Genomic DNA, 27023 nt, shown 5'->3' with positions numbered 1-27023 from the left:
TGGTTGTGTTCCCTGGAGACTGGGCTGTGTCTGGATGTGTCTCTGCTGGGAACGTCTGGTGGAAAACGCAGCCTCTCTGTGCTTGGAGTGCTGCCGGTCAGCTTCAGGCAGCGTATTGGCAGCTGCCTGCGGTGGGGGAAAGCCTTTTATTTAACATGCACCTGCGTCAGGGGTTCCGCTTGTCCTGGGAATCGGAGACTGAAGTGCAGACGCTGGGAGGGGGGTGCTCCCCCTTAGCCTGGGTCTGTGGAGGAAGGGGCTGTTAATGGAGAGCAGGTCTCCCAGGAGTGGCCTGGGCCTGTCTTGTTAAAGGCAGCTGGTGGCATGGCACAACACACCTGGTTACGCACGTCAGACTTTGCAGCGCAGGCTTGTCTGTTCGCTGCCTGACCGTGTCCGATGTGGAACCACAGAGCTCCCTTGGGGCCCCTCGCAGCCCCTGGGTGGCTCCCCGCAGAGCAGCACCAGATGTGGGCGCTGCACCTTGCTGCTGCTAATATTAACTCCTGGCATGGATGAGCCCCTGGTCCAGCAGTGACTCGGAAAGCAGAACTCTCCACGCCAGCACTGAAGAGCAAACATGGCGTCATCCTGACCTGTGGTTAGCTAGGCAGGGTACAGCCTACAGGAGCCAGCTAGCGCCCTGCTCTCCTGCTAGGCTCTGTGCCTCTGTTCCCTACCCGCACTCAACGCAGGCCCTGCCCCACCCCATACGCCCTTCGTGGAGCCGTCTCTCCAGGCCAAACCCCAAGGCAGGGTCGTCCCCAGAGTTCAGGTACATGCAGCAGCCATGGGGATCAGCTAATGTCCCAGCGCCAGGGCTCAGAGCCTTTGCTGGAGCCTCCTCTTGCTCTCCCTCCTGGGTCCTGCCCTCTCCCTGCGCCGACAACATGTACACCTCTCCCTCAGGTGGGATAGTGAGAATGACCCTGAGCCTGACCGTCATCATGATGGAAGCAACGGGCAATGTCACCTACGGATTCCCCATCATGTTGGTGCTGATGACGGCTAAGATCGTGGGCGACTACTTCGTGGAGGTGAGCAGCCTGGGCTGTTCCCATTCCGAATGAGGGCCAGCAGGCAAGGCAGTGGCTGCAGGAGCCAGGACCTGCTCTCTGTTTTGGGGCTGGATGCGAGCATGGGGCTGGCAGAGCCTCGGGAGCCTGCTGACTGGGCATGGCTTGGCACCGCCCCCTAGTGATGTAGCCCAGCTGGGCTTGCCTGGGGAAACCACTTGATTAGTAGGGATGTTGGGGTCTTTGCCAAACTCCATTAGCCTGAATGGAGCAGAGTTAACACCTCCTTAATGGGCTGTGGCTGGGGTTAGTGACCCGTCAGCTGAGCACTGAGGAGTTTTGGCAGGGCGGCGTGTGGAAAGCCCAGGGACAAGGCCAGGCTCGAGCAATTTGAAGGGAGCCTGTGGCCTGTGTCCATGCTGTGCCTGCCTGTGGCTGATTGCTTTGCCTCTCCTCCTGCTGCAGGGTCTGTATGACATGCACATCCAGCTGCAGAGCGTTCCTTTCCTGCACTGGGAGGCTCCAGTGACGTCTCACTCCCTCACGGCCAGGTAAACAAGCTGCCGCTCTGCGGGGCGGCTAGGCCCCTGGCTGCCTTCCTTGGAGCCCTAGTGGGTGCATTGGACAGAACAGCCCTTGGCACCACAGCGAGTGGGGCTGCGGTCCGGTAGGGGACAGCAAGTGGAACTTTGTGCCCTGGGCTGCAGAGCTCCCAAGACTGGCTGGTAACAGAGCAAACTGCCCAGGAGGCATCCACCAGTTCGAATTCCCAGTGCTGCTGGCTCTGAGAGCTTTGAACATGTCTGCCAACGGGTCTGGTGGGTCTGTCCTGCCCCGCCCCACGTCAGCACGGTGGCACCAGGACAAACCTGAACTCTTTTTACCACTTTTTGGGCAGTTTGATTAGAAAGGGAAGGGGACAGGGTGGTAAGGGGTCCTGGGGATTGGGTCCAATACAGGGCCCCCCACTGCTGGACCCAGGGCCACAGAGACAGAGCTCTGGACGGTCTGATGGTGTCTGGGTGTCAGCCCATTCTTAGTAGCGGAGTGACTGCTTCACAACCCACCAGTGCAGGGGATTGTATTCCCCGCCAAGGGGGTCTGCCTTCCCCAGCACCCAGCTCGGACGGGCTGCAGGCATAAGAGCAGTGTGGGGGCAGGGCCGCTAGCAGGCTGCCGGGCTGTCTGCATGGTACTCGCTGTGCGGGATCTGGGAGGTTCCTGTGGGTAGAAAGGTGCCGGGGCTGAGCAGACTCCCCAGAGGGAGAGCCCGTGCAGCGCTCTCTGGAGCAGGATGGAGCTAGGTTCTCAGTCACTGCCGCCCATCGGTTGCCCAGGCTGTTCCACAAGGGCCCCTGGGGCTGCGTCCGCTCACAGGGTAGTTCCTGGTCCTACAGGTTGAGGCTGCCCTCTAGTGGCAGGCGAAGGAAAGTAGCCATCTGGAGCTGCTCTCGTCCAGAGGCAAACCCATAGAGAGGGGTTTGTGCACGGAGCCTGCCAGGCCCTGGGGAGGGCAGATCACAGGAAGGGCAGCTGTGCCACGCGCGGACCCCTCCGGCCGCTCTCCCGTTTGTCCATTACGCTATCGAATGTAGTGTTTATTTTGCGGCTGTTCATGGCTGTGCTCAGATTGGCTGTGACCTTGGGGGTTTATTCCCTTCTTCTGCAGTGTGGGGCATGGGGCACTGGGTGGGATCTGGGCGGGTCTCCTCAACCCAATTCTCTGCCTTGGCGGGGGTCTTGGCACTGGTGGCACCTCAGCCCCTCCTGTTCTCTGCCTGTGCACACAACAGCTTAGTCTTGGGTCTAGCTCGGGTGTCCGGGCTCAGCACAGGGGTAGCTGCACCTGGCCCGAGCTGTGCAGGAGAGCAGACTAGATCCCCATCTGGCCTTAAACTCTGGGACACTCTGGAAGGCTGCTGCTAAGTGGCTCTCCTAGGCCGTAGAGTGGGGAGAACATGGGGAACACTAAAGAAGCTGCAGACCCAAAGACACAACCTGGCCCGCCTAGCAAGTTAAATAAGGTCCACGTGATAATGCAGGGACCAGGGCCCTGCCTGGGGTAGGATGGGGGGGTCGACTTTTGGCTGGTGTGTTGGGCACTGCCCTCTGTCTGGGCCAGGCAGCACACTCCTCTGCACCGGTGAGGAAGAGGCCAGTCCCAGCCCGCCGTCACCTGGCGCTCTGTCCCCTGCAGGGAGGTGATGAGCGCGCCCGTGACCTGCCTCAGGAGGATTGAGAAGGTGGGGACGGTCGTGGACATCCTCAGCGACGTGTCGTCCAACCACAACGGCTTTCCCGTGGTGGAGAGCAGCCCGGACCCCACGCAGGTAGGGCAGACCACTGGCCAGCTGCCAGTCTTGCCCCAGGACCACGGGCAGCTGAAGTAACACCCACGATGGGGGTGGGGGTTGGGCCACTCTGCAGCGCTTGGGGTTCAGCCCGAACTGCTGAATCGGGCCAGCGTGGTGCCCCAGCCAGTCAGAGACCTGGCAGCTGCAGAGGCATCTCTCTGACCCTTGTGGGTGCTAGGGGGCCTTCACCAAGCCTGTCCCACATGCACACGGCCCAGCCCCCCTGGTGCCCTAGGAGCCCTGGGTTCATGGGCACTGGCTGCTCCTGGGATGGTTCTCTGCACCCACGTGGTGCTCTCAGGCTGGTGGCTTCCCTGCCCTGCAGCTCCCAGCATTGCTGCTGCCACCAGTGAAGCCACCCCAGCGTGAGCAGCGATGGGGAGAGGCTGCTCCATTCCCTGGGGCTGCAGGACCTTGCTGAGCTGGCTGGGGGACGGTCCCGCCATAGAATCATAGAATATCAGGGTTGGAAGGGACCTCAGGAGGTCATCTAGTCCAACCCCCTGCTCAAAAGCAGGACCCATACCCAATTAAATCATCCCAGCCAGGGCTTTGTCAAGCCTGACCTTAAAAACGTCTAAGGAAGGAGATTCCCCATCTCTAGCTAGGAATCCCCAGTGCTTCCTGCACTGATAGGCCTCGTTGCCGGCTGGCAGCCAGGAGCCGAGGGGGTGGTATGGGGGTGACCCAACGTGCCAGCACTCTTCAGAGGTGCCGTGGCCAGGCATGTGTGTCTGGGATGGGCAGACACCAGGAGAACGACCCGCTCCCCAGCTAGCCCCTGTCCCGTTGCCAAAGCCTTGCTGATGCACGGCCCTGCATGCTAGCATCTTGCACCAGCTGGTACTGGGGAGCAAACCCTGACTCTGCGTCAGAAACCAGCGTTCCCCACCTCCCCCCTTGCCCTTTCCTGGGGCACCCAGACAGGGTCGTCCCTACCAATGATGGTGCCCTACGCAGCCTGAGCACCGGCTCCTCCCCCCGCCGCAGCAGGTCTGGGTTGTGTTCAAGGCCTGTAGGGCCACGGAGGCAAGAGCTGTGGGGTGCCGCTTTGGGGGGCCACACAGGTCCAGAGCAGCCCGGGGGATTAGCGGGGGGCCTGGCGCCGGTAGCAGGAAGCGGAACAGCCTGGCCCCAGCCCGCTCCCCCTGCCCCAACTGTGTCGTTCGGGGGAGAGGGTTAGGGGCAAGGGGTGGGACGCAGTTGGGAGCCAGCGGAGTGGAGCGGGCTGGGGCTAGGGCGCTCTGCTTCCCGCCACCGCCAGTGAGTGCAGGGGTAGGCCTGACCCTTGCTGCCCGTGCCAGGCCCCCCCACTAATCTCCTGGGCTGCGTCCGTCACTGGGGGAGGGGGCTTGGGGGAAGGGGTGGAGGTGGGAAGAGGCGAGGCAGGGGCGGAGGGAGTTATCCCGGGCCCCGCACCTCACTAGGAATGCACAGGGGAGCCAGCTGGGGAATGGGGCTGTCCACCGGTGCTGCTGCATATGGAGCACGCAGCTGCTTAGGGCACCATGAAGTTTGGGGCAATTTGGTGCCCCAAACTTCATGGTGCCCTATGCAGCTGCTTATTCTGCATATGCCTAAGGACGGCCCTGCGCCCAGACGCTCTTTGTGCAGCCCCTGGGGACAGCAAACAGAGTCCTCCTCCCCGCTCGTGCTGAATTGCTGCCTCTCACTGTCCCCGGGGCTGGACCCTGCGTGGTGTGTGCAGGCCTCACGCACTGCAGGCCTCAGGCTCACTCACATGCCGTAGTGCAGGGCGTGGTCCTCGCTGACCGCCTCTGAGCCTGCACCTGCCTCTCACCCGACAGCCCGCCCTGGGGCTCTCGGCTCTGCATCCCTGGAGGCCTGCCTGCTTGTCACCACGGGGCAGTGAGCAGCCAGGGCCTGTCTCCGGCCCGTCGGGCTGATCGCTGAGCTCTCCTTGGCCCCTGCTCACGCCCGGCGCTCTCTCTTACAGGTGGCGGGACTGCGAGGCCTGATCCTGCGCTCCCAGCTGATTGTTCTCCTGAAGCACAAGGTAAATGACTCCGTGGGATTGGGAGCCTTTCTCCCCCCAGGGGACTTGCTGTGACTGGGCCTGGATGAGCACTGTCTGATGTTACGCCTCTGGCCCTCTAGTGGGGTGCGTCCGGCCCAGCCCCTCTCCTGGCCTCTGCCTGGGGCTAGCTCAGGGAGGTGGCATCAGCCTGGTTCAGTGAACCAGGAACCAGACTCCCCTTCCCCGTGGTATGGCAGGGGCTCAACTGTCCTGGCTGCCCAGGTACCCAGTGATGCCCACTGCTTCCCTTGGCAGCTCCTGGCTCCTCTCCCCTGCCGCTGGCAAGCAGAGCAGGCTGGAGCAAGGTGGGTCGCCAGCTCTCTGCTGGGAGGCCGCTGTTCCTAGAGGTGATGAAGGGTCCCCCCGTCTCGCTGCCCAAGGATGAGCCGGGCACGTCGGTGCCGCATGCTGGACCCACTGTCTGCTTCTGAGCACCAGTCTGCACAGGGGAGACCATCCTCTGGCCAAACGTACTGGGAGCCTGGAGATCGGGGCTCTGCCAGCCCTGGGACAAGTCCCTTGGCCCACTGTCTCCCTCGCCGGGGCTGTCTGCCATGCCTCAAGGCAGAAAGCTGAGTGAAGTGGGCTGGCCCTATGGGATGTTCCGGGGTGATGGACGTTTCTCTGTTTGCTCCGTTACGTTCTCGCCCCGTCAAGTGGCAGCTGTCCAGTTTTACCCGACTGCCTGGATCTGCGCAGGGCTGGGATTCCTGCTGCCCATGGACAGTTGCTGGCTGCTGCTAGTGGGGAGGTGGGTCTGCAGGAGCAGGGTGGGAGGCAGCTGATCTGCCAGGTCAAGACTCCCAGCAGCTGAGCAGGGCTCTCCTGGCTGGGGTGGAGCCACAGCACCTGTACCAAGGGTCTCCCCTCTCCTAGGTCTTTGTGGAAAGAGCCAACTCAAACCTGGTTCAGAGGCGGCTGAAGCTGAAGGATTTCCGGGACGCCTACCCCCGCTTTCCCCCCATCCAGTCCATTCACGTCTCCCAGGACGAGCGCGAGTGCATGATGGACCTGAGCGAGTTCATGAACCCGTCACCCTACACGGTGCCCCAGGTATGCCTTGCTGCGGGCAGGGCAGGGCGTGGCGCTGCCGATCCAGCTTTGGGAGTGAGCCAGCGGGAGGAGGGGAGGCAGAGCAGCCAGGGATCTCCTCCCACCACTTGGGGGCCAAGTCGGGCCCACTCCAAATGGGAAGAAAACACCCCTCCCCTGGGGTGAGTGGGGAGCTGCGTGGGGCTCAGTGCAGAGGGGCTCCGTGCCCCGCGAAAGTGGGGGAAGAGAGCCTGTTACAAAGGGGCTGCTCAGCCCCCTAGGCCCTCCCTGCCAGGGCAGTGCTCCCCGCTTGGCCCTGTAACGGGCAGCTCGCTCTGCACGCAGCAGGCAGCCTCCGGGGCTCTCTGACCTCCTGGCCTCGCTCTGGATTGCAGGAGGCGTCTCTGCCAAGGGTCTTCAAGCTGTTCCGGGCGCTGGGCCTGCGGCACTTGGTGGTGGTGGATAATCACAATGAGGTGAGTGGCCAGCGGCTCCAGGGCCATGTAACACCCTGGTGGGTTCCCCTGGTTCAGTATGGGGCACCAGGCTATGGCAGAGCCCTGTCACCGCAGGGCCAGCATCTCTGTCCGCCAGACATGCGCCCTGGGGTGATCTCTGTGGGGCGCCCATCGATCCCTCTGCCTTCCTCCCTGCAGGTGGTCGGGCTGGTGACCAGGAAGGATCTGGCAAGATACCGACTAGGAAAGGAAGGGCTGGAGGAGCTGTCCCTGGCGCAGACATGATGCCCCTGGGGTGGTTGCTTTGCTGTGGTGAGCCCCGTTCCCCTGGAGGCGTCGGCAGGGAGCTGGTCCCCGCAGGCTGCCGCGCCACCCGGTGCGTTCAGCACCAACGCCCAGCCCCGATTGTGCGTCTTGTCTGTTGCCGTGTTCCCGTTTTACTGGCTGCCTGTCCCTTATGTCGGCTGGGCGTCACTGCAGTCTACTGTCCTGTCACCCGAGGGAGCAGTTGCTGGGCAGATTCCTGGTTTCTCCCATCTGCGCGCTGGGCCCTTGGAACAGCTTTGAGGCTAGAGAGTGCTGGGGTGGGGAAGCTGAGCCCAGTGCCTGGCAGGAGCGCGAGCGTGCTACGAAACTGGGCAGCAGACGTCCCACTGCTAATCCCCGGCTGGTGCATTCCAAGCCAGAGCCGCCTCTGCACCCCATGCCGCCTCCTGGAATATGTGCTCTGGACTTCAGGAACCAGAACCGTGTGGATCTGACCCAGTCTGCAGCCACCATTGACCAATGTCCATCCCGTCTGGGCCTCCTCTGCACCAAACCCTTTACCCGGGACACAGGCATGGGAGCTGGCAGGGCCTGGTCCAGTATCTTCTAGCAGGGAACTTGCCAAGCAAAGGCCCCCTGGATCCGCTGGGCCAGTGTCTGGGGACCAGTGTCTTAACGCTACCCACAGCTGAGGTGGCGTTTAACCCTGCATGCGAAGGGAGCAACGTACCCCAATTCCACAGCCCCAGCCTTGCAGCTCGGCGGGTCTCCGATGACATGGACACACACAGACAACCAAGTAAATGGGCTGCCAGGGACTGGGTGCAGCTGGCTTGCCGCTCGCTGTTGCTGGGCCAGTCTCTGCCACGGGTTGCAGCCAGGCCCCGCTTTGGCAGTGACATGCCTGGGCCTGTCTGAGACCCTGGGCCAGCCCGGGGGCACGGACCATCCTGGCACTCCCTGTGCTGTGCATCTCTGACATGGCGCAGCCTCCCCTCCCCTCCCCTCCGCCACGCCGCCTTGTTTCTCCCAGGCAGGGTTCACCCTGGGCCCCTCCTGGGGAGGCCAATTGGCCTGGGGCCAGGGCTTGTTTGGATGCAGGCGTTTGGTGAAGGAGTCTCCCGGGGCGTGTGTGCCAAGTGGGCGTTGGCACTGCAGTTCTGTAGGAAGGTACCCGGTGTTGAGTGCTGCCCAGCTGTGGGGCCGGGCAGGGTTGGACCCCATGCTGGGGAGGGGAGGTTGCTCTCCGTAGAGCGCAGTGGTTATCAAAGGCCTTTGTGGCCTCCAGCCACATCACTGCTGGACCCTCTCCCTCCAGTGCCAGGCACACCACGCCCGGGGCAGCAGGATAGTTTGCAGGCAGCCAGTTCCAAGAGTCCATGGGACTGCTAATGGGAAGTGCCCTCAGGGCACCGTCTTGGCCCATTCCTGGAGAGCAGCCGTCTCAGCAGAGCAGGGCTGCCCCCTCGGTCCAGTCTGCGCTGCCTTCCCCGGTCGCTGGGCGTCCTGTTCCTGGCTTCCTTTAGGCGGAGGGGATGAAAGGAAGAGGGATCTGCCTTATGAGTATTAGTGGGATGAAGTGATGCCATGTGGGATGCTGAAGTGGAGCATTTACAAACGATCCCCTGCTCCAGGAGAGGGGTTCGCCCCGCTCAGGCAGCCTCTGTCCCTAGCTCTTGTCCGTTCTGCCCGCTCTCCTGGGCTCCACTCAGTGATGACAGCACAGGATGGGTGCCCGAGGTGCAGCTCATGCTCCTGGCGAGAGGGTGGTGGGGCCGAAATGCACGGAGATCGTAAGAAATAAAATCACTGGAACCAAACTGCTGCTGCCAGATCTGCTTTTCCGTCTGCGCCCCGTCCCGGCCGCACCGCTCTTGGGCAGCCCAGTGAGATCCAGCCGGGGCAGGCCGGGGCAGGGAGCAGTGTCTGGTTCCGGGGGGGTAGACTCTGGAAGGAAGAAGCGGCTCTGCACGACTGGGGCTTAGAGTGAAGTCATCCGCACCTCTGCCTCCGCAGAGCTCAGCCCCTGCCCAGCAAGGATGCCTTGTGGCTGAGGGGAAAGGCCGGGCCAGTGCGTGCGGAGCCGGGGCTGGCAAATCGGCACACCTGAGCTTGCCGCATGGCAGTCCCAGCCTCGTGCAAAGCCTTTACAAATCAGGGTGTGAAAGTCTGTCCTCAAATCACGGCCACTCTCAGTGTGAAGCCATAAGTGAAAGATGCTGCTGGCGCTAGTTCCCAGAGGGGACAGGGAACGTGACAGCTGAAAGCTCTGGGGCAGCTCATGCTGCCCTGAGACCCAGCTGCAGGTGGTGAGGAGACAATGGGACAGCCAGATGCCATCCTTGCCAGCTTGGAGGTGGCAGGGGCTGCCTGCTGCACCTGAAGGTCAGCCATTGCTCTAGCCCGCGGGTTCCTGGAGCAGCCTTGGGAGAGGAGGTTTTGGGACTCTGGTCAATGCAAGCCTTGTTGCTGCATCCCCTTCCACGGGCCCTGCTCCCCTGCAGGCACAGTCCCAGGCCTAGGACTTCACCCGCTGCTAGAAATGAGCTAGTGACCAGCCACTTGGAGCCATTGTAAAGCTGGGCTCCCCGGCAGAAGGCCGCGCCTCCCTGGTAATGTACAGACTGTTCATCTGTCAGCATGTCATACTGGAGTCTGAAATACCAGCCCCACTGTGCTTCCCCATGTCCCAGTTATTCTGGGCTGGAGCGGTTTGTTCATGAGTAGCTTGCAGGTTGCAGCTAAGGGCTAGGTCATCACCAGGTGCGTGGGTGTGGGGCTAGAGATTTTACACACCCGTGTCTAGCAAAGGGCTAAGATCAACCTCCCCAGAGCCCTTGGAAACAAGTTAGGATCTTTCCAACCAAGAGAATTCACCCCCTCCAGGTCAAGTGGATTCCAGCATCTCCTCGGAGAGCTGCTCTAAACACCCAGGGCTCGAGCCTGCTTGCGTTGTAGATGCAGACCTCGCACAATCAGCTAGTGCATATAAATGTACCTGCTCGGGCAAGCATGTTCTTGTACCTCGGGGGCAGGATGGGGTTCTGAAGGGGGGCATGCAGGGCAATGGATGCCCTCCCTCTGGGACTCAAACAATGCACTCAGAGCAGGCCGGAATCTCTGCCTCTCCTCTCACCTCATCGGGCCTTGGTAACTGAATTTGTAAAAGGAGCAGTTGCAAACCCCAAGTGTCTATTTTGGAAGCCTTGAGATTTTCTATGGGGAGATGATCCATGGGAGATATTTTTGAGCTGAAATAAAAGCTGTTTATACTTTTATCCCAGCATTGACTCCTTTCTCTTGCCTTACGGCATTGGTTGGGGCGAAAGGCCAAGGCCATGCGGCTTAGGCAGCATTCACCAGTGTGTTCAGGGACTTGTCCAGACAGTCAGGCAAGGTGAGAGGGGCGCTCAGGTGGAGGGTGAGGGCAGAGAGGCAGCTTTGGAGTTCTGCTCCCAGACCGGTGGGGCTGAGGTGAAAGCGTGTCTGCTGGGAGCCTGTTTGTCCCGAGCCCCCCTGCCCCAGCTAAGGCAGCCGGTGATGGTCCATCTCTGGGAAGGAAGAGGGAGGATCCAGTGGAGAACGGTCCAGAAGGGTGCACATGGGCCAGCGTCTGGCTGGTGAGCATCATGCTGCCCCTTGGGTCCCATCAACCTCCAGGACTCGTCAATGGGGCGCTGGGGCTGTTACTGCCACGTGCACTGTGGAGTTGGACATGCAGAGCTGTTCATAGAATCATAGAATATCAGGGTTGGAAGGGACCCCAGAAGGTCATCTAGTCCAACCCCCTGCTCAAAGCAGGACCAGTTCCCAGTTAAATCATCCCAGCCAGGGCTTTGTCAAGCCTGACCTTAAAAACCTCTAAGGAAGGAGATTCTACCACCTCCCTAGGTAACGCATTCCAGTGTTTCACCACCCTCTTAGTGAAAAAGTTTTTCCTAATATCCAATCTAAACCTCCCCCACTGCAACTTGAGATGCAGTCTACTGTGTTGGGGCCTGGCTGGCAGTGGGAGTGTGCTGGGTAGAGCAAGCCCCCCGCCCCAGTGATACCCCTCAAGGAAACCAGTGGGGCAATGCCAGGGGCTGTGGCCAACCTGCAGGGTCCTTGCTTTGTGCCAAGCACAGCATCACCCCCTGGTGGTCAGGAAGGACAGTGCCCTGTCCACGCTGCCCATTTAACCACTGGAGAAACAAACCCGGACTGTACAACTGGAACTGATGGGAAACAATGTCCCATCCTTCCCGCTTGCCTCCCTGGTGATTAGAGAGGCATCCTACAAGGGGGCAAATTTCAGCCCCCCCTGGCTCGGCACTGCCCTTTGTGCCTTGCACACAGCATAGTTAGGGGGCTGGTGACCTGGTTGGGGTCGTCAGTAGTGCTAGCTTAGCCTAGTCTGCCCTGTGGGATGCTGTCATAATAAACATGAGGATAGATTTATTCTCCCTGAACGCTGCGAAACTGGCTGCCCCCATGTGGGCCCCTATTGTCTCTCTCCTTTGCTTCTCTCCCTTCCTCACCTTTTTCTCCCTTCCCTAGCTTTCCCTACCTTGGCATTTCCTGTCCAGCTGCCTTCACGCTGCGGCCTTCAATCACTGCCTGGAAAGGATAACAGGATCTGCAATGCGATAATTAAGGCCAACATGTACATTTTCACAATCTCTCTTTACTAGCAACACCCCAGTGACATTAAGGGGGCAGGCCCTCACTCTGACCAGTAAGTGCAGGCGGGCCGACAGCGCTGCATTGGCTGCACTTGGGCCACGGAAGAGTTCATTACAACCACGAGGGCTAGAAACTGACTTTTAATAAAACTCCAACTCGGCAGAATGTGCGTTGGCCTGCGGCCCCTAGGTACAGCAGTGGGGCTGGATCGGGCCTGGCGCCCGGCTCTCCAACTCCCTGGCTATGGCACTTTTGTTCTCTGATGTTTTCAGGTGCAGAAGTCCCAGCTGGTGTTTTGTCACCTAAAATTGTAATGGCTGGTGTATGTGCCACTAGGGGCAGCACTAATCGCTCACCCCCCCTCAGTCTACGCCCACTTCGAATGCCTTAGAAAGAACAGGAGGACTTGTGGCACCTTGGAGACTAACAAATTTATTTGAGCATAAGCTTTCGTGAGCTACAGCCCACTTGCCTTGTTTCCTTTTCGAATGCTGTTCTGAAATTGCTGAAGATTGCACTATTCCCATTTAATGACCGTCTCGGCTCTACAAGGACGCGATCCCTCAGTGCCCGCAAAGATAACAGCCACATGGTGCTTTTGCTCTTGAAAGGAATATGTGAAAACACTCCCTCTTTGATACTTTTTGGTGCTGGAGCTGAACCTTTGCAATCTCTAGTGGCAGCCCCTAAGAACAGACTGGGAGTACTTCACACCTCAGTAATCATAAGCCAGGTAAACGTAATCCAGTGAAACATTACAGCTCTCGGGGGGGTTTCACCCATGGAAATGGTAAGGAGCGCAGACTGGCATGCTGTGAATGCTGGCACACGGGCTGGAGCAGGTCCCGCCATCCTCCTCCCCAGCACCGCACAGTGGGGTCAGAGATCCAGTACCGTTGACTCCAGTACCTGCAAGGGCGACACTGGCTCCAGCTGTTTCCGCACCAGCGGCGTACCGGGCAGCAAGGGACCTCCTCTGCCTTTCTGTCCTGCCCTCTCCCTTGGCCCAGGGTATTGCCAGGGCTGTGTTGTTTGTAGCCCCATGGGCTGGGCGGCCTGCTGAATCGATGGGTCTGTCAGTGCCACGTCCTGGGGTTTCCCTTCCACACTCGGTGAAAATGAGGCGGGTACTGGACTTGGGGCCCTCCCTGGTACCGGGAACCTCTTCAGTCCCCACATGGCTGGTGCCCCCAATATTGCCATGGCAGCAGGCACCACTCTGCCCTTTGGCACCGGTTGTCACATCAGTACTGATGCTGACGTCGGGGTTACTACTCCTGGCCCCAGGAATGACGGAGCTACACTCAGTGCAGGGGGCACCAGCCCCTCGTCACCCTGGGGTGGAGTCAGACTAGCTGCGTGAACCCTCAGAGCTCGCCCCACCGCTGCCCCCTGAAGCCTGGGACTCCTCAGTGTCCAAATCAGGGTCTGTCTTCTCCCACTCTCCATTACCTGAGCAAGGGCCGTTCATGGAGTGATGTGGGTGTGACGGGTTGGATCACAGAAACCCCCTTGGGAACTGCCAACTGATGGTTTTATATAGACTGCAATGTCACAGTGGGTACCAGGACTGGCACTCATCTCGCGGTCAGAATGGGGGCCCCTTGGCCCAGGGCCTACTGGCCACCAATGCCCTTTCCATACCAGTGGCCTTCATGGAAACTGTGGGCCACTCCGCTGTCATGGAACTCCCACTGAAAACTGAGAGCGCTGGCCAGGTCTGTGGTGGTCATTGATCCATCACAGGTCCAGGTACCGGTGAACCTTTCTCCCGAGGAGCCTCCAGCGCTGTCCCGCCTCGGCCTGTCACCCCAGCTCCAGCACAGTTAACTGTCTCATCCTCGTCCCCAGACAATTCCATGGTGCCAGGCTCTTTCTCCCCATCAGTACCAGAGGATTTCAAGGCGTACCAGGACCTGTGGTGGCATGGGGTTGCTTCCCTAGTATCCAAGTGGAGTTCCTGCAGGAGAATACTCACAAGTTAGTGGACGTCCTTCAACCATCTGCCCCTGGGCCAGTCACCCTCCCTCCTAATGATGCACTCCTTGAGCATGCGAATGCCCACTGGAGCACATCAGCTTCAGTACCGCCTGCAGCTAAGCATGTGCAGAAGTGCTACCTCATTCCCACACATGGATTTGAGGGTTTTTTCCCCATTCAGCCACAAATTCCTTGGTAGCAACCATGGTGAATGATAGAGCCCGCTAGGGCAGGTTGCTCCCAACCTCATTCTCATTGCCCTGGTGTGGCCGAGGCAGTGCTGGTTCCCCGACCTTTTTGCATTGCCAGTTCAGGCTCCCATCCTGCTTCCTCTCCATCTCAATCTACTCACCCAGAATCACAGCTGCACCTTGCACCCCGTGGGGTGTGGCTGCTGCATGGCTGGCTGAGGAGGAAGAGCGTTATGCAGTGGCTATTCAGCAAGTTCTGCTTAACGGTAAAAAGCCCTCTACCAGAATGGCCTATTCAGAAAAACAGGAATGGTTTGCCACGTAGCCATTGGCCCATGAAATTCAGCTGCTGCTGGCTTCCATCCAGGACATCCTGGAGGACTTGCTTCACCTTCAGCGATCAGGAGGTGCGCTTCGTTCACAGAAAATGCACCTGGCAGCGATACTGGCATTTCATCTACCCATTCAGGGAAGATCAGTCTTCTCCAATCCCATGGTACCAAGATTCTTAAAAGGGCTTCTTCATCTACATCCCCTGTGGGACCATAACACGGTCCTAGCAGTGCTGATGGGACCTCCGTTCGCATCCCTAGCATCTTGTCCCTTTCCGCTTCCCTGGTAGCACTCACATCTGCAAGGAGACTGTGAGAGTTGCAGGCTGTGATGGCAGAATCTCCTTATACATAATTCTCCAAAGACAAGATGACTTAACAGCCACATCCAAAACTTTTGTCAAAAGTGGCCTCTGTTTCATTTGAACCAGGCTGTATATTTACCTGTGTTCTTTCCTGAGCCGTATTCATCTCCAGAGGAGCAGCATCTCCATACATGCCATGTCTAGCCTTCTGTCAGGACAGGACTAACCAGTTTCATGCTTCCCCTCACCTGCTTGTGTCATATGCAGAGCATATGAAGGGTCACACGAGTCCTTCACAGATGAGCTCTAGATGGATAACATCCTGTATCAAGAATGCATGTGAAATAGCTTCCGCTACGCCCCCTCAGTGGTTGGAACTCATTCGACAGGAGTGCAAGTGACATCAGAAGCGTTCCTCGGTGACGTCTCAGTTTTGGACACTTGCTGCATCTACTCGAAGAAGAAATGGTTATGTACTGTAACTGTGGTTCTTCGAGACGTGATGCACATGTGCGTTCCGCAACCCACCCTCCATCCCCTTTGCACTGGAGTTTCATCTCTGGGTGTTCGGTGAGACAGAACTGGGGGAGGGAGGCACAGCCTCATGTAGCCAAGGGTGGAGCTACCATCATGAGGTGCAAGCACTGCCCAGCAAATTCTCCAGCAAGCTGGGCGCGCACGCGCACCCCTTTCCCCCATCCCTTAGTGGGAATATACAGTACGTAACCGTTTCCTTCTGCATCGTCACCTCTTCACTTGACCTGCAGCCCTGGGTCACGTCACCACCAGGGCTGGTCACTGGACTAGGTCTGCACTAAGCGCTGCTCTCTCTGATCTCTCTCTTTCTGAGTTCCCCCTCTCTAACCATCTCCTGGTCTCCTTCACCATGGCCCAGCAGCCCCCTCCATTGTGCTCTGGCACTTGGCCTTTCTGTGACCTCCAGTCCGTTGGAGCTGGTGACTTCTTATCTGCTCTCAGCCCTCCCCGCCCACCTTTCCATTCTCTCCATGGCTCTCTCTCTTTCGCCCTTCTCCCATGGTAAGGTCCAGCCCTGACTCACTCCCCCAACCTCCCCTTGCTCTGCTCCTACCCTGGCACTGCAAAGTAGCTCTGACATCTTCACTGTGAACCAGCTCCACTTCCCCAGCCGAACTGCAGCCCACACCCGTGATCCCAGCTGCCTTCTTGTTGCTCCTCAAACCCTCCCCTTCTCCGGCCTCTGCTGCTCTCACCGCACAGGACCTCGCTGATTTCTTTCAAGAGACCTGACAAAGTACATCAGGACCTTCCCCCTCCCCTTGGCTCACCCTCTCTTCCCCCATCCCCTCCCACACTCGCCTCTTTCCCCCTCTCCCCAGTGCAGAAGTGTCTGTCTGTCCCCACTAACCCTGCTGCTGGTCCCTGTGACCCCATCCCACCTCCAGATCTCCCTCACTCCTCTCCTAACTGCTCTTTCCCCTCACCATACAAACATGCTCTAGTTTCTCCCATCTTAGTGCACTATCTGCAATTGCTGTCTGGGGTTCCTCTCCTTCAATTCCATCCTAGGCCCCCTCCACCTGCCTTCCCAGCCTTCCCACTCCTCTTGCCAAAGAATCTGCCTTCTTTATAGCCAACGATCAGAGCCAGTGCGCCTGGGACACCATCACTCAGGCTCATCCTGAAAACTTGTCCTCTTGGCTTCCCTGACTCTGCCCTCTCCTTGTTCCCCCTGGACCTCCCTGATGGCTCCTTCAGTGTGGAGGTTTCTTCTCAGCCCCTTTTCAGCTTGCTGGGAAGGTTCCACAGGGCTCTCTCCTTGGGCGCCTTCCCTCGCTACAGCTCATCTCTGGGTCACCTCATCCAGCAACACAAATCCAGCCCCCGTCTGACGACTCACAGATCGGCCTCTCTGCTCCAGACCTGTCTCTGCCGTCGCCTCGGGCTGTCTAGCCGTCAGCTCAAGTTCACCAGGACTGAAAGAGACCTTTAGCTCGTCCCTCCCACTCCTCCCTGCATCCTCTTTCTTGATCACTGTGAACAATACCACCAGCCTGCCCCGCACGGAGGCCTGTGACCTGGGCCTCATCTTCACCTTGGACCTCTCCCTAGCTGCTCACAACCAGGATATAGCCACATCTTGCCCATTCTTTCTGCAAAACATCTCTGAGAGGCCCCTCCTATCCCTTCGCACTGCTAAACTCCCACCCAGGCTCGCATCGGCTTGTGGCCCAGTTATTGCTGTCGTCTTCTCTCTCACCCTGCTGCTGCTGCAAAGATTGTCATCCTCGCCCTCAGCGCTGGCTATACCACCCCTTTGCATCCCTCCACTGGCTCCCCCTTCCTCCAGAGCACACCAGCCTCTCGAGCAGGATGCCTTGTGATCCTCCAGGGACCGCACGGCCTGCCCAGCACCCACAGGCTCCAAGGGCAGCATCTCGCCAGCCCTGCCAGGCACTGTGAGGATGCCCCAGGCACAGTACCGCAGAGGCAGAGTCACCAGGCCCTTTGGGGGCAGGGAGCAGCCAGGAGCTTGCTGGGTGCAGCATCCCGGGGGTGGGGAGCAGCAGCTGAGCCTGTATCCTTGTGCAAGGGGTCTGCGTGTAGAAAAGGAAACGCTGTGGCTTTGGGCTCAGCCTGCAGCTGGGTGAGCTCCACGTGGCTCTAAGCCACCTTTGCAGCTCCCTGATCCTGGGGCCAGCTAGGGAGCAGTTTGGCTCTTAGCAGAACTTAGAGCAGCCTGAAGGCTGCCACAGTTGCCAGAGGCCATCTTGCCAGCCAGGGTGGTGCTCCGGGCACACCTACTCCTGCGGAGGCTGTGAAGCAGGGATGGGATAGCCCTGCCTTTGCACCCCCCACGTGCACATCAAAGGCCTGACTTGCAGGAGGCGCCAGCTGGTGGTGCTGTGCTGGAGCTCCCCGGTGACCTGGCCCAATCCCCAAAGGGGTTACATGACCCCCTAGCTGTGGGGGTTGCAAGCTTGTCACAACTCGCTTTCCTGCTGACTTTGGCTTGTGACGCTGAGCTACCAGGGGTGAGTGCTACACAGATCAGTGTGTCTCAGGAGGTTCCCTGAGCCGTGACTCCCAGCACAGCCAGGGAAGCATTGTGGGAGTGCTGCAGAGACGCAGGGAGGGCAGGCCCCCTGCCCGCCCCAGTTCCCCTCCCTTGTTAGCGGGTGTTCTCGCTCTGGTTCCAGTGCTGCAGGAGGAATGTTAATGCAGGGAGTTGCTGAATATTTCTGAAACACAGCCTCTCCAGGTCTGCAAATAGAGATGCTGGCCCTTTGCTCCCACTGCGATCCCTGGCGGACGGCACGGAGCAGGAGATGTTAGTACAAGCTTTTAGCATCCATAAACAACCCCCGAACGCACCGCTCTTATTTGCCAAGATAGCTCCGCTGCTGAGTATCCCTGGAGTTCCCCTTGTGCTGTGCGCCACAAAATCTGGGGGCCGGTTGCTAATGACAGACTGACCGCCCAGCTCAAGGGCTGGACTGGGAGCGGGTGGCACAAGTCCAGGGCATACCCTAAAGGTCAGGGAGTGCAGAGGAGGCTGCATTGAAATTAGCACTAAATACAAGAAGCCATGACTCCGCACGATCTGCTGCTGTCCTGCTTCCTCTCCCCATGGCAAGTGTGGGGCAGCCCTATAGTAGAACTGGAAGCTTAGGGGCTGGTGTTCTGGGCAGATTTGAACATAAGAATGGCCATACTGGGTCAGACCAAAGGTCCATCCAGCCCAGTATCCTGTCTACCGACAGTGGCCAATGCCAGGTAACCCAGAGGGAGTGAACTTAACAGGCAATGATCAAGTGATCTCTCTCCTGCCATCCATCTCCACCCTCTGACAAACAGAGGCTAGGGACACCATTCCTTACCCATCCTGGCTAATAGCCATTAATGGACGTAACCTCCATGAATTTATCCAGTTCTCTTTTAAACCCTGTTATAGTCCTAGCCTTAACAACCTCCTCAGGCAAGGAGTTCCACAGGTTGACTGTGCGCTGAGTGAAGAAGAATTTCCCTTTATTTGTTTTAAACCTGCTACCCATTAATTTCATTTGGTGGCCCCTAGTTCTTATATTATGGGAACAAGTAAATAACTTTTCCTTATTCACTTTCTCCACACCACTCATGATTTTATAGACCTCTATCATATCCCCCCTTAGTCTCCTCTTTTCCAAGCTGAAAAGTCTTAGCCTCTTTAATCTCTCCTCATATGGGACCCGTTCCAAACCCCTAATCATTTTAGTTGCTCTTTTCTGAACCTTTTCTAATGCCAGTATATCTTTTTTGAGATGAGGGGACCACATCTGTACGCAGTATTCAAGATGTGGGCATACCATGGATTTATAGAAGGGCAATAAGAGATTCTTCATCTTATTCTCTCTCCCTTTTTAATGATTCCTAACATTCCGTTTGCTTTTTTGACTGTCGCTGCACACTGTGTGGATGTCATCAGAGAACTATCCATGATGACTCCAAGATCTTTCTCCTGATTAGTTGTAGCTAAATCAGCCCCCATCATATTGTATGTATAGTTGGGGTTATTTTTTCCAATGTGCATTACTTTACATTTATCCACATTACATTTCATTTGCCATTTTGTTGCCCAATTCCTTAGTTTTGTGAGATCTCTTTGAAGTTCTTCACAGTCTGCTTTAGTCTTAACTACCTTGAGCAGTTTAGTATCATCTGCAAACTTTGCCACCTCACTGTTTACCCCTTTCTCCAGATCATTTATTTATACGTTGAATAGGATTGTTCCTAGGACTGACCCTTGGGGAACACCACTAGTTACCCCTCTCCATTCTGAACATTTACCATTTATTCCTACCCTTTGTTCTCTGTCTTTTAACCAGTTCTCAGTCCATGAAAGGATCTTCCCTCTTCTCCCATGACAACTTAATTTACGTAAGAGCCTTTGGTGAGGGACCTTGTCAAAGGCTTTCTGGAAATCTAAGTACACTATGTCCACTGGATCCTCCTTGTCCACATGTTTTCTGACCCCCTCAAAGAACTCTAATAGATTAGTAAGACATGATCTCCCTTTACAGAAACCATGTTGACTTTTCGCAACAATTTATATTCTTCTATGTGTCTGCAATTTTATTCTTTACTATTGTTTCAACTAATTTGCCGGGTACTGACATTAGACTTACCAGTCTGTAATTGCCAGGTTACCTCTAGAGCCCTTCTTAAATATTGGCGTTACATTCGCTATCTTCCAGTCATTGGGTACAGCAGCTGATTTAAAGGACAGGTTACAAACCATAGTTAATAGTTCCGCAATTTCACATTTGAGTTCTTTCAGAACTCTTGGGTGAATGCCATCTGGTTACTGTTAAGTTTCTCAATTAATTTCAAAACCTCCTCTAGTGTCACTTCAATCTGTGACCATTCCTCAGATTTGTCACCTACAAAAGACAGCTCAGGTTTGGGAATCTCCCTAACATCCTCAGCGGTGAAGACTGAAGCAAAGAATTCATTTAGTTTCTCCATGATGACTTTATCGTCTTTAAGTGCTCCTTTTGTATCTCGATTGCCCAGGGGCCCCACTGGTTGTTTAGTAGGCTTCCTGTTTCTGATGTACTTAAAAAACATTTCGTTATTACCTTTTGAGTTTTCGGCTAGCTGTTCTTCAAACTCCTTTTTGGCTTTTCTTATTACATTTTTACATTTAATTTGGTAGTGTATATTTCTCTTTGTACTGAGTACCATTCACAGGATAGCACTGCCCCTACTCTGCCCGTGCTGCTGGGACGCCACCCCCTCCAGAACCACCCGGGCCCAACACCAGCCTAGGCTGAGACAGTGTGGTCCTGACACTCAGATCTCAATTATGGCCGCAAAGAAAGCTAAGGCTGCAGCATGTGCTGATCATTACTCACTTACTAATACCTGTCTTCTGGCATTATTCCCATCAAATCCATGGCACTCGCTGGAGACTGAGCCCTACTCACCGTGAGTAAGGAAATCAGCAGGTGCCCTTAATGCTGGCTGGAGATTTCATGTGTCCTGCATTATAAAATGCACCTGATGGGGTATTCAGTTCCACAAGCGGATAATGAAGATGAAAAACACTTGGCTGGAGACCTGCCAGAGCCTGATATTCGCCACCCAAGCAAAACTGTCAATGGAAACCTGCCTGTGTGCGCTCATGCATTCATCCATCCTCTGCGGTGTCTGAGGGTTTGTCTAGACCAGGAGAGGGCAAATTTTTTGGCCCAAGGGCCACAGCTGGGTATGGAAAGTGTATGGTGGGCCATGAATACTCACGAGATTGGGGTGCGGGAAGGGGTGAGGGCTCCGGCTGGCTGTGTGTGCTCTGGGGTGGGGCTGGGCATGAGGGGTTTGGGATGCAGGAGGGTGCTCCGGGCTGGGACTGAGGGGTTTGGAGGGCAGGAGGAGGATCAAGGCTGGGGCAGGGGGTTGGGGCGGTGGGGAGTGGGAGGTACAGGCTTCAGATGGTGCTTACCTCAAGCAGCTCTCAGAAGCAACAGTACGTCCCCCCTCTGGCTCGTACATGGAGGCACAGCGAGGCGGCTCTGTGCACTGCCTCATGTGCAATGGGCTGGGGCAAGGGGTTGGAGTATAGGAGGGGGTGAGGGCTCCACCTGGGGATGCAGGCTCCCAGGTGGGGCCAGAAATGTGGGGCTCAGAGTGCAGGAGGAGGCTCCAGGCTGGGGCAGGGGATCGGGGTGCAGGAGGGGGTGAAGGCTCTGGCTGGGGCTGCGGGCTTCGGGGTGGGACAGGGATGAGGGATTTGGTGTGCAGGAGGGGGCTGGGGTGCGGGAGGGAGTGTGGGGTGTGGGCTCCAGGAGGAAGTTTTGGTGCGGGAGGAGGCTCAGGGCTGGGGTTGTGGTGTGGGAGGAGGTTCAGGGTGCGGGCTCCAGGCAGCGCTTACCTTGGGCAGCTCCTGGAAGCAGCTGGCATGTCTGGCTCCTAGGCTCAGGGACCAGGGGCCTCTGCATGCTGCCTTTGCCCTGGCAGCTCCCATTGGTTGTGGTTCCTGGCCAATGGGAGCTGCGGAGCCACTTAGGGTGGGGCAGCACATGGAGCCCCTGTGGTCACTCCTGTGCATAGGGGCCACAGGGACATGCTGGCCACTTCTGGGAGCCGCACAGAGCCAGGGCAGGCAGGGAGTCTGCCTTAGCCCTGCTGCACAGCCGACCGGACTTTTAGCTGCCCGGTCAGCATTGCTGACTGAAACCTCTAGGGTCCCTTTTCGACTGGGCGTTCTGGTCAAAAACCAAATGCCTGACAACCCTAAGGTGTGTTTACTGGGTTGTAGCTAGTCCAGGTGGCTCCAGGAGGGGACACTAATGTGCACCATGACTAGCCATGGGGCAGTAAGACCTACCCCTCATCTGCACGCGGAGTGCGAGTGAGGGCCCTTGGTCAGTGTAAACACACCCCTTTCAGCAGGGAAGCCACTCTCTGGGAAGCCAGGGAGGCTGGGAGCTGCAGGGGGTGGGGGACTGGGGTCCTACCCTTACGTCCTGGCCCCACTGTGACCCATGGCAGGCAATGTGGGAGGGGTTTCTACTAAGGTCATATCCCTGCTCATTACACATTCCCCTGGTTACACCCAGGTCACTCCATCACCACAGGCTGGAGCTCTCTCGCTGGTTGCCAGCAGCCTGGCCTGCAGGTTTGTGTGTGGCTCAGTGGTGGGTGGGCCAAAGCACCCTCTTCCCCGCAGTGAAGGGTGTAGCCACGTTGACCGAGGAGCAGGGCTGCTGGATCTCAGCTGCCCTCCCCTGCACAGAGGGATGATTTACCTAGTCTGGCAGGAGCTATTGACTTGCGAGGAGTGGGGAGATAGGGGGAGGTGTTCCTGGCAGATAAGAGGTTTGCTCAGAAGAAGACAAATGACTTTGTTTGTTGTTCTTCCTAATCGCTGCCCCTTGGTGGGTGGTCCCAGGCATTCCTTCCAGGAGCCCCTACCCCCTCTGCCGTGCTCTGTGCTCCCCGGTTAACCCCAGCAGGGCAGGGGGCAGGCATCACCCACCCCCGGGCTGACCTGCAGGGTGAGGCTGGGCCTGGCACTGACTCTCAGGAGTGGAGTGATGCCCTTGGTAGTTCCTTATCAGAGGAGGCAAGGCAGAGAGCCCAGAGATAAAGACATGGGGCCCCTCGCAGAGGCCAGTAGGTAGAGGGGGATGGGGACTGTACACAGGCCAACAGCCAACGTGCTGGGGAACAATCCGGACTGCCTGGCTTGCCCTTTCCAAACAGAGAGAGGGTCAGGCGTGGTGAACACAACCCAAGAACCCCTGGGCAGAGCGTGTGCCCGCTCCCCTGCAGCCAGCTGGCCACCTCACCTCTACCCAACCCCTTGGCTGCCTTCCTGACTCAGACGGTGTCCAGTCCACACTGCTTCCCCCTTCCCATCACAGCCCTCCTTGATCTCCCCCCCAACCCCATCTGCACTCCTCCTGGTCCCTCATGCCCCTGCTCCTCCCACTGTCTCTTTGTGCCTTCGTTCAGCCAGTCTCTGTGCGTGCACCCGGCTCCGGAGGCTCTCCACAAACTGCAGGCCCTTCCCTGGATCAGTTCCCCTGGGCCTCCCCAGTCTCCCACGTTTCTGACCGTGCGAGGTAGCAAGCTGCAGCGCTCTGCTGACTCTGTGGTATGGTCACAGGAGTCGGCTCTGGGCTGGGGCTGGGCACGGGTCTGGCTTCATGTTTGTAACTGGAGCTGAACCCTGTTTTTCAGCTGAAACTTTTTGGGAGCAAAAAATGCAGAGTGGGTGACGCAGAAATGCTTCCCCAATTTGTGAGACAAGGTGTGGGAGGTAATACCTTTTGTTGGACCAACCTCTGGTGGTGAGAGAGAGAAGATTTTGAGTTCCCCAGGGCTCTCCTCCTGGTCAGGTTCACCAAACTCTTCATTTAGGAAACAAACAAAAGTTGGGGATTTTTGTTTGTTTGTTTGTTTCAAACAATTTTTTGTTTCCAAATTTCCTTTCCTTTTATTTTCAGAAACGTCAAAGCCCTTCGAACACGGTCAAAAGCAAATGCACCCTTTTGTTCGGCACACAGTGAAAATGTTTCTGACTCAGTCTGACCTGAAACAATTATTTGTCAACTTCTCGAAATTGCCCCAGAACTGGAAAATCCATTCTTCGCCAAGCTGTGTTCGTAAGGATTCGTGTACCCAGGGAATGGTCTGGAACGGCTGTTGCACACCACCTCCTGCTCTGGGCGCTTGTCCTCCGCAGTAGATATTGGGCTTTAACTTCACACCGTATCTCCGTTTGAAATAGCTTCCCCCCTAGACAGCCCTTGCAGTACTTCAGCGCTGGTATTAGTACTGCTGCCTACCACCCTACAACTCTTCCAACTGCTACATGGACTCAGACACTAACCTAGAAGTTGGCTGCTATTGATCAGCGCTCAAATGCCCCCAAACTAGCCAGCAACTCTGTTGGTAAAGAGCCAGCCCTGCTCCATAGAGAGCTAGTGTCAGGCTGGCAGCTCCCTCTCATCTAACCAATGATAATCCAAGATCCTCTGCCAGCTGAGCCATCCAACAGTGGTCGGATGCAGGGCGGGGATCTTCAATCGTTCACCCACAAAATAAGCTCTGCTCAGCTCAAGCCACCCGTGCTAGAGAGCACGCTCCAGAGCTGTTCAGAGTTGATCGTGTGAGCTCAAGAGGGCGGGGGGCTCAGGTGGCTCCTCCTTGACTGGAGAAAATACAAGTCGTATCTTCCAGGCTCACCCTGATGGCACTAACAGTAGCAGCCACTCCGAGCAGGGGTGTAGTTCTTTGTGCTCTGATGCCAACTCTCCTTCCTTACGTGCTTGGGCAGTGAAGTTAGCAGTGGTGCCATCTGAAGGATCGCCATTGACATTAAAGGATCATCGCTGAGTTATGACCTATTGATATGAACGGAAAAATTATTCCTCTCACAGCTGTTGTTTCAGGCTCTCTGCAAACTCAGGCAGACACCATGGGGGGGCTGGGCCCTGCAGCTGACTCAGCCCTGTACTCAGCAGCTGAAAGTTGGCTGATGGGCCTGGTTTATTAATTCCACCTGGGACATGGAGGGGTAGGATCAGCTACCTGGGGATGAGACTAGGCCAGGGCAGATCTGGATGGAAACTCCAGGGACAACTACACCCAGGCAGTGACCAGCAGCCAGGCCTGAGGCAGGTACTGAAGCTGGGTCTGTGTGCACTGCAAGGCCAGGACATGGAAAGCATTCTGCCTGCTCCCCGTCAACCATTAATGCTCATTTCACATCTTTGACTCTGCCTGATCCCTGCAGGGAATGCTGTGGTTGGAGTCCTGGAGGAGCTCCTGCTGGCTCAGCATGAGATCCCAGGGGCTCCTGGAAGATGCATGCCACAGTATCAGCTCTCCATCCTTGGACAGGGTCCACCATGTTCCCCACTCACCGCATGGCTGATGTGCAAGGGGAGGGACCATGGCAATGACCCACTCCCTCTCCCCAGCCTGTCCACAAGCACAAGAGAGAGAAGGTTCTAGCACCTTCCTGTCCCAGCCCCCCTGTGGTGTTTGGTACAGAACAGCTGACTTCCAGGGCTCGGGGATTGGCCCTGTTCTGAGCAGAGCCAGCCAGGGGCTCAGAGACTTTAGGGTCAGAAGGGACCATCAGGATCATCTCATCTGACCTCCTGCACATCACAGGCCACAGAACCTCACCCAGCTACTCCTGTAATAGATGCCTAACCTCCGGCTGAGTTACTGAACTCTTCAAATCATGGCTTAAAGACTTCAAGTTACAGAGAATCCACCATGTACACTAGTTTAAACCTGCAAGTGTCCTGGGCCCCCCTGCTGCAGAGGAAGGTGAAACCCCCCCAGGGTCTCTGCCAGTCCTTTACTGGATGGAGTTTGCTTGTACTTTCAGGTCCCAAAGTGCTCAGGAGCAAACTGCAGTTTTCTCACATTTGTTCATCATTGGAAATCGTTTCCAGATAATGTCATTGAATCCCCCTTGGACTGCAGCACGTTGATTTGCAAAGGCACGTTGGTGCCCAGCTCCCCCTCAAACCAATGTGGGTTGGCTGCCTAAAGACCTCGGGGCCATCGGCCCTGTAGCAAACAGACAAACAGAGCAATGGCAGGGAGGGGAAATGAGGGACTCGCTTCCCTCGGACAAGGAGAAACAGGCACCGCTTGGGTGACAGGTTTTCTTGGGTTTATTTTTGTTTAATGGTTTTAATAAAATTTATAACAAGCTCCATAGGCCAGGAGCAGTGGAAGCTCCCTAAAAGTGTGGAGGGCCCCCACTGGTGCCCGAACCATAGCCCCTGCGCTGCCCCACCCCTTCCTGTGAGGCCCCACCCCGACTTGCTCCTTTCTGCCCCTCCCTCCCCCATTACTTGCCCTTACAGCTGGTAAAAAGTGGGAAGGCATAGTGATGTGATGGGGCCATGGCTCCCTGGGCCCCCTGGTCCGGCACCCCTACCTGAGGCATGGCTCTTCCCATCAGCAACCAACCTGGGTGGAGACCAGCTCCTTCTCCTTAGCCTGTGAATTATCAGGGTACATGCCCCCAGGCCAGGCCAGGCCCCTAGGGGCCTACACTTTCCCTGGGGTCCTTCCTTCCCTTTCTGCTACACAGAGGGTGACCACAAACATCCTCAATCCGCTCAGGCTGCACGGCCTGTCTCCCATCAGCCATGCCCAGACTGGTGGTGGTTTCCCAGCCTGCCTAGGGGTGACGAGAGATTGTCTGACTTTGCTTCCTTTGTGCACAAGGGAAATGCCTAAATCCAGCCCCTAGGAACAGATCAGGGCTTAGTAGGTTCTGAGCTAGTAGAGGTTTCACGTGCCGGGTAATGTGAGCATCGCCCCAGGCGGGCTTGGGCCAGGAGGCAGTGGAAAGGGGGAATGTTGTGGAACTGAATCACCCCCCAGGCAGTCAGCGTGCACCACTGCGGGGGAGGTCAGAATGGCATTTCCTGGAGGGTGACGAGAGGTGGTATGCCCCTGCCTGGATGCAACAGGCCCCATGGCAGAAGGGCAGGTACGGTGCCTTGTGCCTGACCCCCACCATGAACTTCCTGGATGACCCTGAATGGGACTTGGGCTGCATCCCCATACGGGGGCATCAAAGGAGCAAAACCCTCCTCCCATACCTGCGCCAGTATCCAGCCCTTGGCTCTACATGTCTTCCTGCTCCCCTTCCCCTGGCACAGGTGGGTGGGAGGTATGGCACCCCCCTGTGCCAACCAGCAGCCAAGCCACGGTTCCTGCTATAAGCGCTAGACCCTTGGAGCAGGGAGTGATGGTTGCTCACAGCAGTCCTTGGGCACTGGGCCTCTGCGCTGCTCCTTGCTATAGGCATAAGGCAGCCCCATTCCTGGCCTGAGGACTCACAGCAGCCGGTGGATAATGACACATGCCCATCTCTGTGCTCTCT

General features: G+C 57.2%; 1 protein-coding gene across 4 annotated transcripts in view; it reads left to right on the top strand.

Annotated features, from left to right (window-relative positions):
- The window catches only part of CLCN7 (chloride voltage-gated channel 7), a 71412-nt gene extending 45594 nt beyond the window's left edge, over positions 1-25818 (top strand). For 3 of the 4 annotated variants that reach the window (XM_073362721.1, XM_073362720.1, XM_073362718.1), the window contains 7 exons: positions 910-1037; positions 1482-1567; positions 3214-3346; positions 5328-5387; positions 6285-6461; positions 6836-6916; positions 7097-10448. In XM_073362721.1, the coding sequence (XP_073218822.1) occupies positions 910-1037; positions 1482-1567; positions 3214-3346; positions 5328-5387; positions 6285-6461; positions 6836-6916; positions 7097-7183 (752 nt within the window). In that variant the 3' untranslated portion in view covers positions 7184-10448. Of the gene's footprint in view, positions 1-909; positions 1038-1481; positions 1568-3213; positions 3347-5327; positions 5388-6284; positions 6462-6835; positions 6917-7096; positions 10449-23607 lie in introns of those variants that run through there. The other variant, XM_073362719.1, reaches the window with a different exon arrangement.
- Positions 25819-27023: the final 1205 nt, after the last annotated feature.

Source organism: Lepidochelys kempii, chromosome 10, assembly GCF_965140285.1.
Source record: "Lepidochelys kempii isolate rLepKem1 chromosome 10, rLepKem1.hap1, whole genome shotgun sequence".
In the NCBI taxonomy this organism is placed as follows: domain Eukaryota; kingdom Metazoa; phylum Chordata; order Testudines; family Cheloniidae; genus Lepidochelys; species Lepidochelys kempii.
Note: the sequence above shows the minus strand (reverse complement) of the source record. Positions and strands in the feature narration are given on the sequence as shown.